This window comes from Pseudophryne corroboree, chromosome 4, assembly GCF_028390025.1.
Source record: "Pseudophryne corroboree isolate aPseCor3 chromosome 4, aPseCor3.hap2, whole genome shotgun sequence".
NCBI lineage: Eukaryota > Metazoa > Chordata > Amphibia > Anura > Myobatrachidae > Pseudophryne > Pseudophryne corroboree.
The window spans coordinates 636,835,442-636,853,151 of NC_086447.1; the positions used below are offsets into that span (position 1 = coordinate 636,835,442).

At 46.2% G+C, this 17,710-nt stretch overlaps 1 protein-coding gene across 6 annotated transcripts in view; it reads right to left on the minus strand.

Moving 5' to 3' along the window:
- Positions 1-17,710, minus strand: part of SCAF8 (SR-related CTD associated factor 8) — a 766,315-nt gene that overhangs the window by 564,736 nt on the left and 183,869 nt on the right. For all 6 annotated transcript variants that reach the window (XR_010176108.1, XR_010176106.1, XR_010176107.1 and 3 more), the window contains 2 exons: positions 11,987-12,148; positions 9,119-9,272 (listed from right to left, as the gene is read on the minus strand). Coding sequence is in view for 3 of the 6 variants with exons in the window: in XM_063917713.1 (XP_063773783.1) it covers positions 9,119-9,272; positions 11,987-12,148 (316 nt within the window). In the remaining 3 variants the exon portion in view is untranslated. The remainder of the gene's footprint in view (positions 1-9,118; positions 9,273-11,986; positions 12,149-17,710) is intronic.

Genomic DNA, 17,710 nt, shown 5'->3' on the forward strand with positions numbered 1-17,710 from the left:
GCCCCTACTGCAGCAGGTCCTGTCTGAGCGGCAGAGGCCATGGGTCCTCTGAGATCATTTCTTGAAGTTCCGGGTACCAAGCTCTTCTTGGCCAATCCGGAACAATGAGTTATAGTTCTTACTCCTCTTCTCCTTATTAACCTCAGTACCTTTGGTATGAGAGGAAGAGGAGGGAACACATAAACCGACCGGTACACCCACGGTGTCACTAGAGCGTCCACAGCTATGGCCTGAGGGTCTCTTGACCTGGCACAATATCTTTCTAGCTTTTTGTTTAGGCGGGATGCCATCATGTCCACCTGTGGCCTTTCCCAACGGTTTACAATCAGTTGGAAGACTTCTGGATGAAGTCCCCACTCTCCCGGGTGGAGGTCGTGCCTGCTGAGGAAGTCTGCTTCCCAGTTGTCCACTCCCGGAATGAACACTGCTGACAGTGCTAACACGTGATTTTCCGCCCATCGGAGAATCCTTGTGGCTTCTGCCATCGCCGTCCTGCTTCTTGTGCCGCCCTGTCGGTTTACATGGGCGACTGCCGTGATGTTGTCTGACTGGATCAGTACCGGCTGGTTTTGAAGCAGGGGTTTTGCCTGACTTAGGGCATTGAAAATGGCCCTCAGTTCCAGAATATTTATGTGTAGGGAAGTCTCCTGACTTGACCATAGTCCTTGGAAGTTTCTTCCCTGTGTGACTGCCCCCCAGCCTCGAAGGCTGGCATCCGTGGTCACCAGGACCCAGTCCTGTATGCCGAATCTGCGGCCCTCTTGAAGATGAGCACTTTGCAGCCACCACAGCAGAGACACCCTGGTCCTTGGAGACAGGGTTATCAGCCGATGCATCTGAAGATGCGATCCGGACCACTTGTCCAACAGGTCCCACTGAAAGGTTCTTGCATGGAACCTGCCGAATGGAATTGCTTCGTAGAAAGCTACCATCTTTCCCAGGATCCGCGTGCAGTGATGCACCGACACCTGTTTCGGTTTTAGGAGGCCTCTGACTAGAGATGACAGCTCCTTGGCCTTCTCCTCCGGGAGAAACACTTTTTTCTGTTCTGTGTCCAGAACCATCCCCAGGAACAGTAGACGTGTCGTAGGGACCAGCTGTGACTTTGGAATATTTAGAATCCAGCCGTGCTGTTGTAGCACCTCCCGAGATAGTGCTACCCCGACCAACAACTGCTCCCTGGACCTCGCCTTTATCAGGAGATCGTCCAAGTACGGGATAATTAAAACGCCCTTCTTTCGAAGGAGTATCATCATTTCGGCCATTACCTTGGTAAATACCCTCGGAGCCGTGGATAGACCAAACGGCAACGTCTGGAATTGGTAATGACAATCCTGTACCACAAATCTGAGGTACTCCTGGTGAGGATGGTAAATGGGGACATGCAGGTAAGCATCCTTGATGTCCAGTGATACCATGTAATCCCCCTCGTCCAGGCTTGCAATAACCGCCCTGAGCGATTCCATCTTGAAGTTGAATTTTTTTTATATATGTGTTCAAGGATTTCAAATTTAAAATGGGTCTCACCGAACCGTCCGGTTTCGGTACCACAAACATTGTGGAATAGTAACCCCGTCCTTGTTGAAGTAGGGGCACCTTGACTATCACCTGCTGGGAATACAGCTTGTGAATTGCCTCTAGCACTGCCTCCCTGCCTGAGGGAGTCGTTGGCAAGGCAGATTTGAGGAAACGGCGGGGGGGAGACGTCTCGAATTCCAGCTTGTACCCCTGAGATACTACTTGAAGGATCCAGGGATCCACCCGTGAGCGAGCCCACGGATTGCTGAAGTTTTTGAGACGGGCCCCCACCGTACCTGGCTCCGCCTGTGGAGCCCCAGCGTCATGCGTTGGACTTGGAGGAAGCGGGGGAGGACTTTTGCTCCTGGGAACTGGCTGTATGCTGCAGCTTTTTCCCTCTACCTCTGCCTCTGGGCAGAAAGGACGCGCCTTTAACCTGCTTGCCTTTATGGGGCCGAAAGGACTGTACCTGATAATACGGTGCTTTCTTTGGCTGTGAGGGAACATGGGGTAAAAATGCAGACTTCCCAGCCGTTGCTGTGGAAACGAGGTCCGAGAGACCATCCCCGAACAACTCCTCACCCTTATAAGGCAAAACTTCCATGTGCCTTTTAGAATCTGCATCACCTGTCCACTGCCGAATCCATAACCCTCTCCTGGCAGAAATGGACATTGCACTTATTTTAGATGCCAGCCGGCAAATATCCCTCTGTGCATCTCTCATGTATAAGACTGCGTCTTTAATATGCTCTACGGTGCTCTACGGTTAGCAATATAGTGTCCCTGTCTAGGGTATCAATATTTTCCGACAGGGAATCTGACCACGCAGCTGCAGCACTGCACATCCATGCTGAAGCAATAGCTGGTCTCAGTATAATACCTGTGTGTGTATATACAGACTTCAGGATAGCCTCCTGCTTTCTATCAGCAGGTTCCTTTAGGGCGGCCGTAGTGCCACCTTCTTTGACAAGCGTGTGAGCGCTTTATCCACCCTAGGGGATGTTTCCCAACGTGACCTATCCTCTGGCGGGAAAGGGTACGTCATTAGTAACCTTTTAGAAATTACCAGTTTCTTATCGGGAGAAGCCCACGCTTCTTCACACACTTCATTTAATTCCTCAGATGGAGGAAAAACTACTGGTAGTTTTTTCTCTCCAAACATAATACCCTTTTTTGTGGTACCTGGGGTAACATCAGAAATGTGCAACACATTCTTCGTTGCCTCAATCATGTAACGTGTGGCCCTATTGGAAGTTACATTAGTCTCATCGTCGTCGACACTGGAGTCAGTATCCGTGTCGACATCTGTGTCTGCCATCTGAGGTAGCGGGCGTTTTAGAACCCCTGATGGCTTTTGAGACGCCTGGGCAGGCACAGGCTGAGAAGCCGGCTGTCCCATATTTGGTATGTCATCAAACCTTTTATGTAAGGAGTCGACACTGTCACGTAATTCCTTCCACATAACCATCCACTCAGGTGTCGGCCCCGCAGGGGGTGACATCAAATTTATCGGCATCTGCTCCGCCTCCACATAAGCCTCCTCATTAAACATGTCGACACAGCCGTACCGACACACCGCACACACACAGGGAATGCTCTGACAGAGGACAGGACCCCACAAAGCCCTTTGGGGAGACAGAGAGAGAGTATGCCAGCACACACCAGAGCGCTATATAACACAGGGATGAACACTATAACTGAGTGATTTTCCCTTATAGCTGCTTAAATATATATATCTGCGCCTACATTTAGTGCCCCCCCTCTCTTGTTTACCCTTTGTAGCTTGAAAACTGCAGGGGAGAGCCTGGGAGCGATCCTTCCAGCGGAGCTGTGAGGGAAAAATGGCGCCAGTGTGCTGAGGGAGATAGCCCCGCCCTTTTTTCGGCTGACTTTCTCCCGCTTTTTTATGGATTCTGGCAGGGGTATTTTTCACATATATAGCCTCTGGGACTATATATTGTGATTATTTGCCAGCCAAGGTATTAATATTGCTGCTCAGGGCGCCACCCCCCAGCGCCCTGCACCCATCAGTGACCGGAGTGTGAGGTGTGCATGAGGAGCAATGGCGCATAGCTGCAGTGCTGTGCGCTACCTTGTTGAAGACCGAAGTCTTCTGCCGCCGATTTTCAGGACCATCTTCATGCTTCTGGCTCTGTAAGGGGGACGGCGGCGCGGCTCCGGGACCGGACGATCGAGGTCGGGCCCTGTGTTCGATCCCTCTGGAGCTAATGGTGTCCAGTAGCCTAAGAAGCCCAAGCTAGCTGCAAGCAGGTAGGTTCGCTTCTTCTCCCCTTAGTCCCTCGTAGCAGTGAGTCTGTTGCCAGCAGATCTCACTGAAAATAAAAAACCTAAAATATACTTTCTTTTCTAGGAGCTCAGGAGAGCCCCTAGTGTGCATCCAGCTCAGCCGGGCACAAGATTCTAACTGAAGTCTGGAGGAGGGTCATAGAGGGAGGAGCCAGTGCACACCAGTTAGACCAAAAGCTTTCTTTTAGTTGTGCCCAGTCTCCTGCGGAGCCGCTATTCCCCATGGTCCTTACGGAGTCCCAGCATCCACTTAGGACGTCAGAGAAAACTATCCCCTTTGTAACTATGCGAGGGGGACGTATCTCTGCCCCTTATAATGGCGCCAATTAAGTACAACTAAAATGGCCACCACTGAATATTTTTAGACATTTCGTATGTCTATTTATATACCTCAGCCACGTGTCTCCGCTCCGGCGCGCGCGCTCACCTAAGTCCCATAGCAGTGCCAGTCAGGGCGGCTGTATCTCGTCACTGAGCGCGCTCCGGGTCCGCTTACCGAAGTCCCGCAGTGGCGCCAGTCAGGGCGTCCGTGTGACTGATGCGGCTGTCCCCCTGGCTGCGGCTTACACTTTACCCTGCTGTCTGAGGGCGGCAAACTCCCATCCCCCTGAGGCGCTCTCTAGCCCCGCGTACTACTGGTGCTGACAAGGGGAATATAACAGGGAAAAATAGACACCCTAACCTGGGCCCCAATGATATCTAAAAAAATAAAAAATAAAAATCTAATGTTTTCTTTTAAAACAACCTGTACTCACAGATTCTGAAGAGGATCTCCTGCTGAGAGATGCAGGTCCCTTCAAAAGGGATCTTTGTCTCTCAGGATACAAAGGTCTTTGTCACCCTTTTCATTAGGGTGACGCAGCCCATATTTCCAAAGTTTCTTTTAAGTTTTAGTCAGGAGCTTAAGTGCTCCACGTGCTGTACCTCCAGCACAATTTTCAAAACTAAGGGAGGAGGGATGTGAAGGGGGAGGAGCCGGCTGTGCAGACAATGCTAATTCTAGATTGTGCCACACCTCCGGTTGCAAGCTTCACACCCCTAATGTCTACAGTACTGCTCCAGTGTCCCCTAGTGGATGAAAGAGAAATTCAGAGTGTTTAGACCGAAGAGCCACTGTCTGCCTTTTATTGTGTAGGTCCCTCTCGTGCCACCAAAATAAATCTGACATGTTAAAGCATGGACTCCACAAGAACTCTGTTGGTGTCCTGCGGTATCTGGCACCAAGACGTTGGCAGCAAGTCTTTTAAGTCTGTAAGTTGCGAGGTGGGTCCTCCTGTGCTTGGACTTACTTTTCCAGGACATGCCACAGTTGCGCAATCTGGGGAATTTGAGGGCCAAGTCAACACCTTGAACTCTTTGTCATGTTCCTCAAACCATTTCCTCAAAATATTTTTTGCAGTGTGGCAAGGCACATTATCCTGCTGAAAAAGGCAACTAAATATTGTTGCCAAGGGGTGTACTTGGTCTGCAACAATGTTTAGGTAATATGTAACATCCAAGGTTTCCCAGCAGAGCAATGGCCATAGCATCACAAAGCCTATGCCAGCCTTCTTCCCATAGTGCATCCTGGTACCATTTCTTCCCCAAATAAACCACGCACACACCCACGACTATCAGACTAGCCCACCTTCTTCCACTGCTCCATGATCCATTTGACACTTATGTGCCCATTGTAGGTGTTTTCAGGGGTGGAAACACAGCACTCTTTCTATCATAGTCAGCATTAACTTTTCAAATAAGCCTTGAGTGCCAATGACCCGGTCGTTGGTTAATCTGTTGTCGCTCATTGGACCACTTTTGGTAGATACTAACCACTGCCTTCTGGGAACACCCCACAAGACATGCCATTTTGGAGATGCAGATTGGCTGGAGCACCATTTCTCATACGTAACGAGTGATGACAAGAATATCGCTCGTTGTTAAATGTTCCCCATAGTACCAGCCAATCATCTCCTAACTGCCAAATTACAAGCTGTGTTTGAAAAATGACAGAAGCTGATTGGGTTAATACTTTAGCACTCTGTAAGACTTAGTAAATTTGTCCCTCCAAGGCTTACTACATTTGTCCCTAAAACTGGGTAAACACTGGGTACAATCTTTAGGAGATCAGACTCCCAACCGAGGGGTTTGCCCAGCATTGGACAAGTGTATAACCTATGCCGATCGACCAACACACCCAATCCTGGTCATCTGTCGGGTCTTCTGATTTAAACAAGCTGCGAAGACCAGAGCTGGCAATCGTTCTTCGGTCCTGGTAGCCCAGCACACTATCAGCGTGGCAGCGGTGCGGGATCCGGAGGGACCCTAGCACCATCGCCGCTACTGCGGCGGGAATCTGCGGAGGGCATGGGGGGGAGGTGGCAAGGGTATGGCGGCGGGACTATAGACTGTACCTGTGCAAAGCTCGGCAGCGGGTGGCATGCATAATAGCGGCAGGCACATCTTCCCAAAATTAAGATGGCTTGCTTGTGGATAGCCCCGGACTTCAGTCCTGGCCTTGGGTGCCCTGGAAAGAAAGGGGGGGTGGGGGGTGGGGGGTGAGGGTACATGACACCTCCACTTTCCCTGGGATCTCCAGCCTCGGCTGTCTAGATAGGGGGGTTAATGCTTCGGCCATGGAACATCGGCCAGCAAGCTTTTCCCCTTTGCTGTGGCATTACCTCTCCTGCTAGTGGAGCACGGTGCTAGCTGTGAAAATATGGGGGACCTGTACTTGTTTTGCTTCGGGTATTTTTAGAATCAGTGCTGGATCATTAAATACGAGGACACAATTTATTCCCCGTGTTTTTTTAACCAGGGCTGGCTCAAAGAGCCCAGGGCTGGTTATGCCTTTGAGGGGGGGGCCCCACACATTTATAATTTTTTTAAAAGGTCTGCAGTAGGATTGTATAAACAGTCTGATCTGGAGTCTGATCTGCCAAGGATTGGACAAGTGTGTGCCCAGCTTAAGCGTTTTCAGGCAGCAATGCCGATGGAAATACATTTAATATGACTTCTCACATCTGTCTATTGACTTAAAAAAAAAAAAAAAAATTCAGGTAGCTCTTACCATTCCTTTTAAACAGCACTACAACAGTTTTTACTTTAAAACAATCTGGATCTCTTCTATAATTCATGTTTACATGTAAAGCTTAACAAAAACGTCACAAAAAAAAAAAAAAAAGACTATGTATGAAGAAATGAAAGATTAACTTGTGGCCTATTCCAGATTTGGACAACAGATCACAAAACATGATTTGAGGAAAAAGATCAATATAAAATAAGGTCAGCACAGTAAGGCTTTATTGTTTAGGCTCATAGTAGGTAACGTGCGTTATCCTATTAGCCACGATGATCTTTCGCCCGGTAAAATGGCCCGATATCGCTATGTTTGACCGATGGTCATTATCATGGTATCCAATTAGAGGCTGTTTTGTGTCGGCCAAAGTTCGATCATGTGAGAACACGTGGGAACACGTGGGATAAGTCCCTCGATCCCATGTGCTTTTGCGGCTCCGCGCAGTACGTTATCGCGGATTATGAGATAAGTGCAGGCTTAGGGGCTAATAGGATAGTCCATGGCAATCCTATTGGCAGCGGGAAAGTACCACCGCTAATAGGATACCGCCCAAAGTTTCTTACAACAACAGAGTAAGAGCAACTTTGAACCTGCATAAAAAAAAAATCCAAAAATCACCCTTCAAAATTTTTACCATAAAGATGACACAAGTTCAGATATACTTTATTTATTTAGTTTTTCCCCTCTGCATTTAAATTGTTGGTATTTACAGATCTCTGATGAAGCCCGGAAACAGATGAAACATGTTAGAAAATAGGAGCCTCAGCCAGCATTTTTCCATACCCTTGTGCATCACAACGTGCTACATAAACAATCTGATGATCGGGATGTAACCTCAAACAGACCAGACCAGTCAAATCGGTGAGTATTACTTTACCAGAGAGAGGAGGAACAGACAGCACAAGCACCACAGTAAAACCAGCTAATCAGCAGCTGAATGTGACGGGGGCAAGAGGACTGCGCTCCTTACCGGTACGGCAAATTAGGAGCTGGACACCGCAAATTTTAAAGAATTTGCGACTCTGTTGCAGCTATACGGAACTACACTTGCTATATAACTATGCGAGACATGCACTTTTATTCAGTAGGCTGCTCACTTTAAAGAAATTGCACTTGTGACTTTGTTATGGTTATATGGAGGAACTGCCGATCATATCTATGCGAGACGTGCGCAACGACTGATCATTCCAGCACAGCTCCCAGTTAGGTTGCACCACAGAGTATCCTAGAAAAGAACCGTATTCGGCCACCCAAAATATTGGATCAGTATTAAATCAATAAGCTTTATAATAATCCTTAGGGTCATTCCCACAGCACTGTGAGACATGTTTTATGTATTAACTACTTTCATTTTGTTTATAAGATGTCCCAAGATCTTCTGATTTGATTTTTTTTTTATTGCATTTAATTCTATTGTATTTAATTTTATATACCCTACTGCTTTTTATAATCTGTTATATATCTAAAATAAATTTTATTTGACATATCCCAAATGGGTATTGATAGTCTCTATATCCTACTGGTAACAGGTTGTGTGTATGCTTTGGTATGTGCCGGGAGTCCGATATTTACCTATAGATAAACACAGTATTCAGGGCCATTACTGCTGTTTCTGCTTTTGACATTTAACTAGGGGATGGGGCACTCCCTAAAATTACCTGCAAGAGAACAGTGCAGCAATATTGCACCCCCCCCCTCCCCACACACACACACACACACACACACACACACACACACACACACACACACACACACACACACTTTTTACTGTTGTGAGATATTCACAAAAATTACCTGCAATATTTATTTATTAAGATTTACCTTATAATCTGCTTTAAGGGTGTAATTTTGAACTGCTTGTACTTAATCTTAATTATTACTTAACGTATTAAAAACTGAATATTTTAAAATTATTATTTCGTACAAAACTTTAGATGTGCATAGTAACATATTCCAATATTAAATACAGTTATTAAGTAAGTGTTTTTTTTTGGTTCTAAGAATTTAAACTGAACTGTGTATGATGTTCGTATCAGACTCAGCAGACACCTACTGTATGTCATCAGAGTGCTTGTAACAACCTCTCTGTCATACGTTTATCTGATGCATGCAAATCAAGCAGAAACTGGAGTTCCAAACCCTTAAAGCGGCCTAAATAAAAACCTTAAATAAGTTGGAAAAAGTTCACAGCAATCAATAAATTGTTATCAAGTACCAAATTATAGACATACTTACCTGGTGTATTACTAACAGTTGCTGCAGTACTAGGTAAGACAGGTGTGACAACGGGGGGAGGAATACCAGCAGCCATATCAAGCAGAGGTTGGATAATTTCACTCTTGAACACATTGTTCTTTTGCCACAAATTCAGCACTCTTACAATTTTGCTCTGCATGAAAACATTAAATTCTTATGAATCACAAAGAATGTAGAATAATGTTTGACATTAAATATTTACCAGTCCTGGACACACTTCACCAAAACGTAATAGAAATCGATTTTGTAAACCTACCATGCAAAAGATGTAGCTGTGCACATTACATTGGTAGGTGTTGTATTCAAATAATGAACACACATTTTCTGCAATCTCCTTGTATATCCATAAGTGCACAACATAAATACATTGCATCAGATCTGACTATGACCCTTATATAATATTCTATGTTTTATACATATAATAGCCATGTATATACTACATACTACCAAAGCAATAGCACACTACGAGAATGTCATGACTGGATGCCCTGAAGGTCAGCCAAACATTCTGAGGATTTGTATAAATAAGCTCTGAAAAACAATGCTATTTAAAGCATGGATAAGCGATTGTGTGATCTCCCGACTTCAACAGTATGTTTGTTTCACATTCATTAGCCCATCACAAGGTTCCGTGCAGCATACTGGGGCAGATGTATTAACCTGGAGAAGGCATAAGGAAGTGATAAACCAGTGATAAAAGCAAGATGATAAACGCACCAGCCAATCAACTCCTAACTGTTAATTTACATATCGGAGCTGATTGGCTGGTGCCTTTATCACCTTGCAAATATCACTGGTTTATCACTTCCATATGCCTTCTCCAGGTTAATACATCTGCCCCAATGTACTATATGTATTTAACGAGTATTTCAAAGAGTCTTCAGTATTTCATGGAGAAAAAAAGGCTTCTGAAAGTTGCAGGCAATCATGGTACTAACACTAAGCAAATGAAAGTGATCGAAGCTCAACAGAGAAGCGTGTATGTACGTTGCTTTATATTAATAATACATTTTTAAAAAGCTTGTACAGGTGTGTCCTCATACATCTTTGCTGTAGTCAAGCCAGGTTGTGAGAGACTCTTCTAGAGTTGGACCTTTTTTTTTTGCTTCCTTTTTGCCAAAATGCATCTTATTCATAACACAATGTGACTAAGACGCATGAGAAGACTCTGCCGACTAATTTGATATATGACAATTGGATATAAGTGGAATCCTATTACCAGACGTAATATCGTAATTTTAGCCCGATGGTATCAATGGCTATCCAATTATAGCCCGTTTTTACCATGAGGTAAATCTGAAAGCTGCTGGGTTGCCTCCTGTACTGTTTCCAGGCATGGTGCTGCTGTCCGCATAGCCGGGAAGACAGCGTGTGCTGTGTCCCACAACCTCCTGACTGCCTGTGGCACACTGCGGTTTGGGTGGTATGGGCTCTCAGCATGCTGTAAATGGGTCATGGGTCGCATGACCCAGGTAACCAATTTACACTGCTCCTTAACCTGGGTCTTACCCGTGTCCAACCCTTCTCGCTACGCAGGTTGGATTACCAAGGTAACTAGACCCGTTTTTTTCTGGGGGCATTTTCCACTGAGCAAAACCCCGGGTTGATGCACACTCACGAGCAAAAACCTATTTTTTGTCAAGGCAGTGTAGAAAGGGTATAAACTATTACTTTTTTATATTTTATATTTGTATTTGCCTATGTTTTTTTATGAATCAACTATGATACTTTATGTGTATTGTTGTTTTTTTGTATTATTCTTATGGTATTTTATGGATGTAATTGGGTATAAATACCAAACCAACAGAAATATGCCAGAGTTTCTGTAACATATTGGAATTTATAATTAAAAAAAATATTAAATGGTTGACTAAAACATAGAGGATCCTTTATTGCATTCAGCACACAACAAAGTGAGTGATAAAGTCAAACTTAATTCAGATTCCCAATCTAATTTCAGTGGTGCTATCCCAGTTACTGACAGGCAGAGCCCATGATAATAAAGGGATACCAACTGCCATAGTGAGACTGTATATTAGGTGCTTGTTTTCCAGCATAAACACATAAAATAAAAATATTTAGTTCTTTAAAACTGAAACACTAGAGGTACATCACCTTTTTATATCTACATAACTCAAACAAATAAATATATTAACAGGGGAAGGGGGTTCACTTAAGATTGATGGTGAAGGGAGTTATGATTGCAAGAATGTAATGGATTTAAGATCTATACCAGAGCTGGTTCATGTTTCCACCTTCCATCGTCCTCCTCATTCCAACTGGACCAAACCACCAGTATCTGAACAAAAATGCCAGTCACCAATGAGCACTTTATTATGGGAGGCTGACAGTGTGAATGCCCTACGATAGCCACAAGCATTTTCCTGCCAACCACTGCCGCCGTCCCCCTTATCTCTGTCAGCAGCAGCTTCATTCTCTAACCAGCACACGCTGCTGATTGGTGGCTGGGATGTGGTGGTGCAGGGAGACTGCTGCCGCTAAGCAACAGTCGCTTCCGTCTGTGTGGGGGGAGGGGAGCGATCACACCGATCGTGTCCCACTCTGGATTGCCCCTGGCTGAGGGGCACGAAAGCTCCCCCCAAATCAGTGCTCATCGGCGATGAAAATATAATTTTTTTTAATCTCAATTTGTATAAGGGGCATGGCCACTCCTCCCATGATTAGGCTACACCCCCCAAGCTCTCTACATCCCTGCCAACAAATACAATTGTTAAATCACTACCTTAGGTAACAGGTGGTCTCCACACCTTCTAGATTCTCTGTGTGCATAATATGTTAGCGTTTTAAAATTAAAGAAAAAAAATTAAGATGATGATAATAATGTACCTTGTCATCTGAAGCGCAGCGATATAAGTTCTGGAAAGTGTTGATTATGTTGTTGCTAAACCGAGGAGCAAATAGATCCTTCTCTTGACCAAACTGATGTCTGGATTGTCGAACAATGGAGTCAATAACATACAGGCCAGGAACTTTGTATTCTGGTTTACACTGTGATGACACAGAAAAGAGAGCTCTTTAAAATATAATTTATATTTTAAAAAAAATATAGGAATGTAATACCTACCGGTAATTCCTTTTCTCGTAGTCCGTAGTGGATACTGGGGAATGTACTTTAGTACTGTGGGGTATAGATCGGGTCCATTGGAGCCTGGCACTTTAAGAATTAATTAGTGTGTGCTGGCTCCTCCCCTCTATGCCCCCCCTAGCACACTCAGTCTAGGAAACTGTGCCCGAGGAGACGGACATACTGTGAGAAAAGGATATATACATAACATAGTAATGGATAGCAGAGCTAACCAGAACAAAGGATAGCAGAGCCAACCAAACATGGAACAGGGACAGCAACAGCAGACCCAACCAAGAACACTTACAACCTGGAAAGCAGGAATTCAAAGGACTAAAGCGTGTGCCCAGTATCCACTACGGACTACGAGAAAAGGAATTACCAGTAGGTATTAAATTCGTATTTTCTCTAACGTCCTAGTGGATACTGGGGAATGTACTCTAGTACCGTGGGGACGTCCCAAAGCTCCCAGAACGGGTGGGAGAGTGCTGAGACCCCTGTAAAACCGCCTGATCAAACTGAAGGTCATCTGAGGCCAAGGTGTCGAACCTGGAGAACTTCACAAATGTGTTCGAACCAGACCAAGGCTGAGACACCCCGGAGAGCCACCCAGGAAGAACCCACTGACCTAGTGGAGTGGGCCTGGATAGCACTCGGCAGCGTCAATGCCGCCGAAGAATAGGCTTATTGAATAATCAACCTGATCCAACGAGCAACTGATTGTTTAGAAGCAGGACGACCAATTTTGGTAGCTTCATAAAGGACAAAAACGAGTCAAATTTTCTGTGACGAGCTGTCCTCTTTACACAAAGTTTCAAAGCCCTCACCACGTCCAAAGACTTTGGAGCAATGGATGTGTCAGCCATTACTGGCTGATTAATGTGAAAAGCCGATATCACTTTCGGCAAAAACTGCGGCCGAGTTCTGAGCTCAGCCCTATCCTCGTGAAATATCAAATACGGGCTCAAATAAGGCCCCCAATTCTGACACGCGTCTTGCAAAGTCTAATGCCAGCAACATGACAGTCATCCAAGTGAGATATTTCAAGTCCATCCTATGTAAGGGTTCAAACCAGTCCGACTGGAGAAAGGTCAAGACCACATTAAGATCCCACGGAGCCGTGGGAGGTACGAAGGGTGGTTGCAGGTGCAGAACCCCCTTCAGGAACATCTGTACTTCCGGCATAACCGCAAGAGAGAGCTGAAATCTGGATTTTGATAGAGCCTAATCGTAGGCCCATGTCCACACCTGCTTGCAGGAAAAGTAGGAAACGACGCAGTCAAAACTCCACAGGAGAATATTTCCTACCCTCACATCAAGAAACATATCTTTTCCATATACGGTGGTAATGTTTTGAAGTAACCACCTTCCTGGCCTAGTAGAAAATGGGATTTTAATACCTACCGGTAAATCCTTTTCTCTTAGTCCGTAGAGGATGCTGGGGTCACCATTAGAACCATGGGGTATAGACGGGATCCGCAGGGGACATGGGCACTTTAAGACTTTCAAAGGGTGTGAACTGGCTCCTCCCTCTATGCCCCTCCTCCAGACTCCAGTTATAGGAACTGTGCCCAGGGAGACGGATATTTCGAGGAAAGGATTTATTGTTAAACTAAGGTGAGATTCATACCAGCTCACACCTCATGCATGCCACACAACGTGGCTTTCAACAGAACACAAGCCAACGGCATGAACAATTTCAGCAACAGGCTGACTATAAACGTAACACAACATGTGGTAAACCACAACTAATAACTGCAGATACAGTATGCACTTAGTCCTCTACGGACTAAGAGAAAAGGATTTACCGGTAGGCATTAAAAATAAGAATTTACTCACCGGTAATTCTATTTCTCGTAGTCCGTAGTGGATGCTGGGACTCCGTAAGGACCATGGGGAATAGCGGCTCCGCAGGAGACTGGGCACAACTATAAAGAAAGCTTTAGACTACTGGTGTGCTGCCGCTACTGGCTCCTCCTACTATGACCCTCCTCCAGACTTCAGTTAGAATCTTGTGCCCGGCTGAGCTGGATGCACACTAGGGGCTCTCCTGAGCTCCTAGAAAGAAAGTATATTTTAGGTTTTTTATTTTACAGTGAGATCTGCTGGCAACAGACTCACTGCAGCGAGGGACTAAGGGGAGAAGAAGCGAACCTAACTAACAGGTGGTAGTTTGGGCTTCTTAGGCTACTGGACACCATTAGCTCCAGAGGGATCGACCGCAGGACCCGACCTTGATGTTCGTTCCCGGAGCCGCGCCGCCGTCCCCCTTACAGAGCCAGGAGCATGAAGAGGTCCGGAAAATCGGCGGCAGAAGACTTCGGTCTTCAACAAGGTAGCGCACAGCACTGCAGCTGTGCGCCATTGCTCCTCATGTACACCTCACACTCCGGTCACTGATGGGTGCAGGGCGCTGGGGGGGGGGGGGGGGGGGCGCGCCCTGAGGGCAATATTACACACCTTGGCTGGCAAATATACACCATATATAGTCCCAGAGGCTATATAGGTGTAAATTAATACCCCTGCCAGAGTATCAAAAACGCGGGAGAAGTCTGCCGAAAAAGGGGCGGGGCTAACTTCCTCAGCACACTGGCGCCATTTTTCCCTCACAGCTCCGCTGGAAGGAAGCTCCCTGGCTCTCCCCTGCAGTCTACAAGCTACAGAAGGGTAAAAAAGAGAGGGGGGGCACTAAATTTAGGCGCAGAATATATATATAGCAGCTATAAGGGGATATCATTCAGTTAGTCCCTGTATTATATAGCGCTCTGGTGTGTGCTGGCATACTCTCTCTCTGTCTCCCCAAAGGGCTTTGTGGGGTCCTGTCCTCTGTCAGAGCATGCCCTGTGTGTATGCGGTGTGTCGGTACGGCTGTGTCGACATGTTTGATGAGGAGGCTTATGTGGAGGCGGAGCAAATGCCTGTAAATGTGATGTCACCCCCTGCGGGGTCGACACCTGAGTGGATGGTTCTGTGGAAGGAATTACGCGACAGTGTCGACTCCTTGCATAAAAGGTTTGACGACATACCTACTATGGGACAGCCGGCTTCTCAGCCTGTGCCTGCCCAGGCGTCTCAAAAGCCATCAGGGGCTCTAAAACGCCCTCTACCTCAGATGGCAGACACAGATGTCGACACGGATACTGACTCCAGTGTCGACGACGATGAGACTAATGTAACTTCCAATAGGGCCACACGTTACATGATTGAGGCAATGAAAAATGTATATAAACTATAAACTATAGACTATAAACTATATATATATATATATATATATATATATATATATATATATACTATAAACGTAACACAACATGTAGTAAACCACAACTAATAACTGCAGATACAGTACGCACTTAGTCCTCTACGGACTAAGAGAAAAGGATTTACCGGTAGGCATTAAAATACCATTTTCTCATACGTCCTAAAGGATGCTGGGGTCACCATTAGAACCATGGGGTTATACCAAAGCTCTAGAACGGGCGGGAGAGTGCCGATGACTCTGCAGCACCAATTGACCAAACTTGAGGTCATCATCGGCCAGGGTATCAAACTTGTAAAACTTTGCAAAAGTGTTTGAACCCGACCAAGTAGCCGCTCGGCAAAGTTGCAATGCCGAGACCTCCCGGGCAGCCGTCCAGGACGAGCCCACCTTTCTAGTAGAATGGGCCTTCACCGATTTCGGTAACGGCAATCCAGCCGTGGAATGAGCATGCTGAATCGTAGTACAGATCCAGCGTGCAATGGTCTGCTTGGAAGCAGGACACCCAATCTTGTTGGAAGCATACAGGACAAACAGAACTTCCGTTTTCCTAACCTGAGCCGTTCTGGCGACATAAATTTTCAAAGCTCTGACCACATCCAGAGACTTTGACTCAATTAAGGCGTCAGTAGCGACTGGCACCACCACAGATTGGTTCATGTGGAAAGATGAAACCACCTTTGGCAGAAATTGCTGACGAGTCCTCAACTGTGCTCTATCTTCATGGAAGATCAAATAAGGGCTCTTGTGAGACAAGGCCGCTAACTCAGACACCCGCCTTGCGGATGCCAAGGCCAACAGAATAACCACTTTCCAAGTGAGGAATTTCAACCCCACTTTCTGTAAAGGTTCAAACCAATGTGATTGAAGGAACTGCAACACCACATTAAGATCCCATGGTGCCACTGGGGGCACAAATGGAGGTTGGATGTGCAACACGCCTTTCACGAAAGTCAACTTCTGGAAGGGAGGCCAATTGTTTTTGAAAGAAAACCGATAAGGCTGAAATCTGTACCTTAATTGAGCCCAACTTTAGGCCCGCATCCACACCTGCTTGTAGAAAATGGAGAAAACGTCCTAGCTGAAATTCTTCCGTAGAAGCCTTCTTGGATTCACACCAAGAAACATATTTTCTCCAAATACGGTGGTAATGTTTAGACGTTACTCCTTTTCTGGCCTGAATAAGTGTGGGAATGACTTCACTGGGAATACCCTTTCGGGCTAGGATTTGGTGTTCAACCGCCATGCCGTCAAACGTAGCTGCGGTAAGTCTTGATACACGCACGGCCCCTGCTGTAACAGGTCCTCGCGTAGTGGAAGAGGCCAGGGATCTCCTACGAGTAATTCCTGAAGATCTGGATACCAAGCCCTCCTTGGCCAGTCTGGGACAGTGAGGATCGCTTGAATCTTTGTTCTTCTTATGATCTTTAGAACTTTTGGAATGAGAGGAAGTGGAGAGAATACATACACCGACTGAAACACCCATGGTGTAACCAGTGCATCCACTGCTATTGCTTGAGGGTCCCTCGACCTGGAACAATATCTCTGAAGCTTCTTGTTGAGACAAGATGCCATCATGTCGATTTTAGGAATCCCCCAATGACTTGTCACTTCTGTGAAGACCTCTTGATGGAGGCCACACTCTCCTGGATGGAGACAGTGTCTGCCGAGGAAGTCTGCTTCCCAGTTGTCCACTCCTGGAATGAAGACCGCTGACAGAGCGCTTGTATGCTTTTCCACCCAGCGGAGAATTGTGGCTTCTGCCATTGCCACTCTGCTTTTTGTTCCGCCCTTGCGGTTTATGTACGCTACTGTTGTTACATTGTCCGACTGAATCAGTACGGGCAGATTGCGAAGAAGATGTTCCGCTTGTAGAAGGCCGTTGTAAATGGCCCTTAACTCCAGAACGTTTACGTGGAGACAAGTTTCCTGGCTTGACCATCTTCCTTGGAAGTTTTCCCCCTGTGTGACTGCTCCCCAGCCTCGGAGACTTGCATCCGTGGTTACTAGGATCCAGTCCTGGATCCCGAACCTGCGCCTCTCTAGGAGGTGAGAGCTGTGCAGCCACCACAGGAGTGAGATTCTGGTCTTGGAAGACAGGATTATCCTTCGGTGCATGCTTAGGTGGGATCCGCTCGCTGCGCGCCATGCTCCCACACACACACACAGCACTGCAGGGGTGGCATAAAAAATCCTCAATTTCCACTGGCAAGAGGGGAAATTAGTG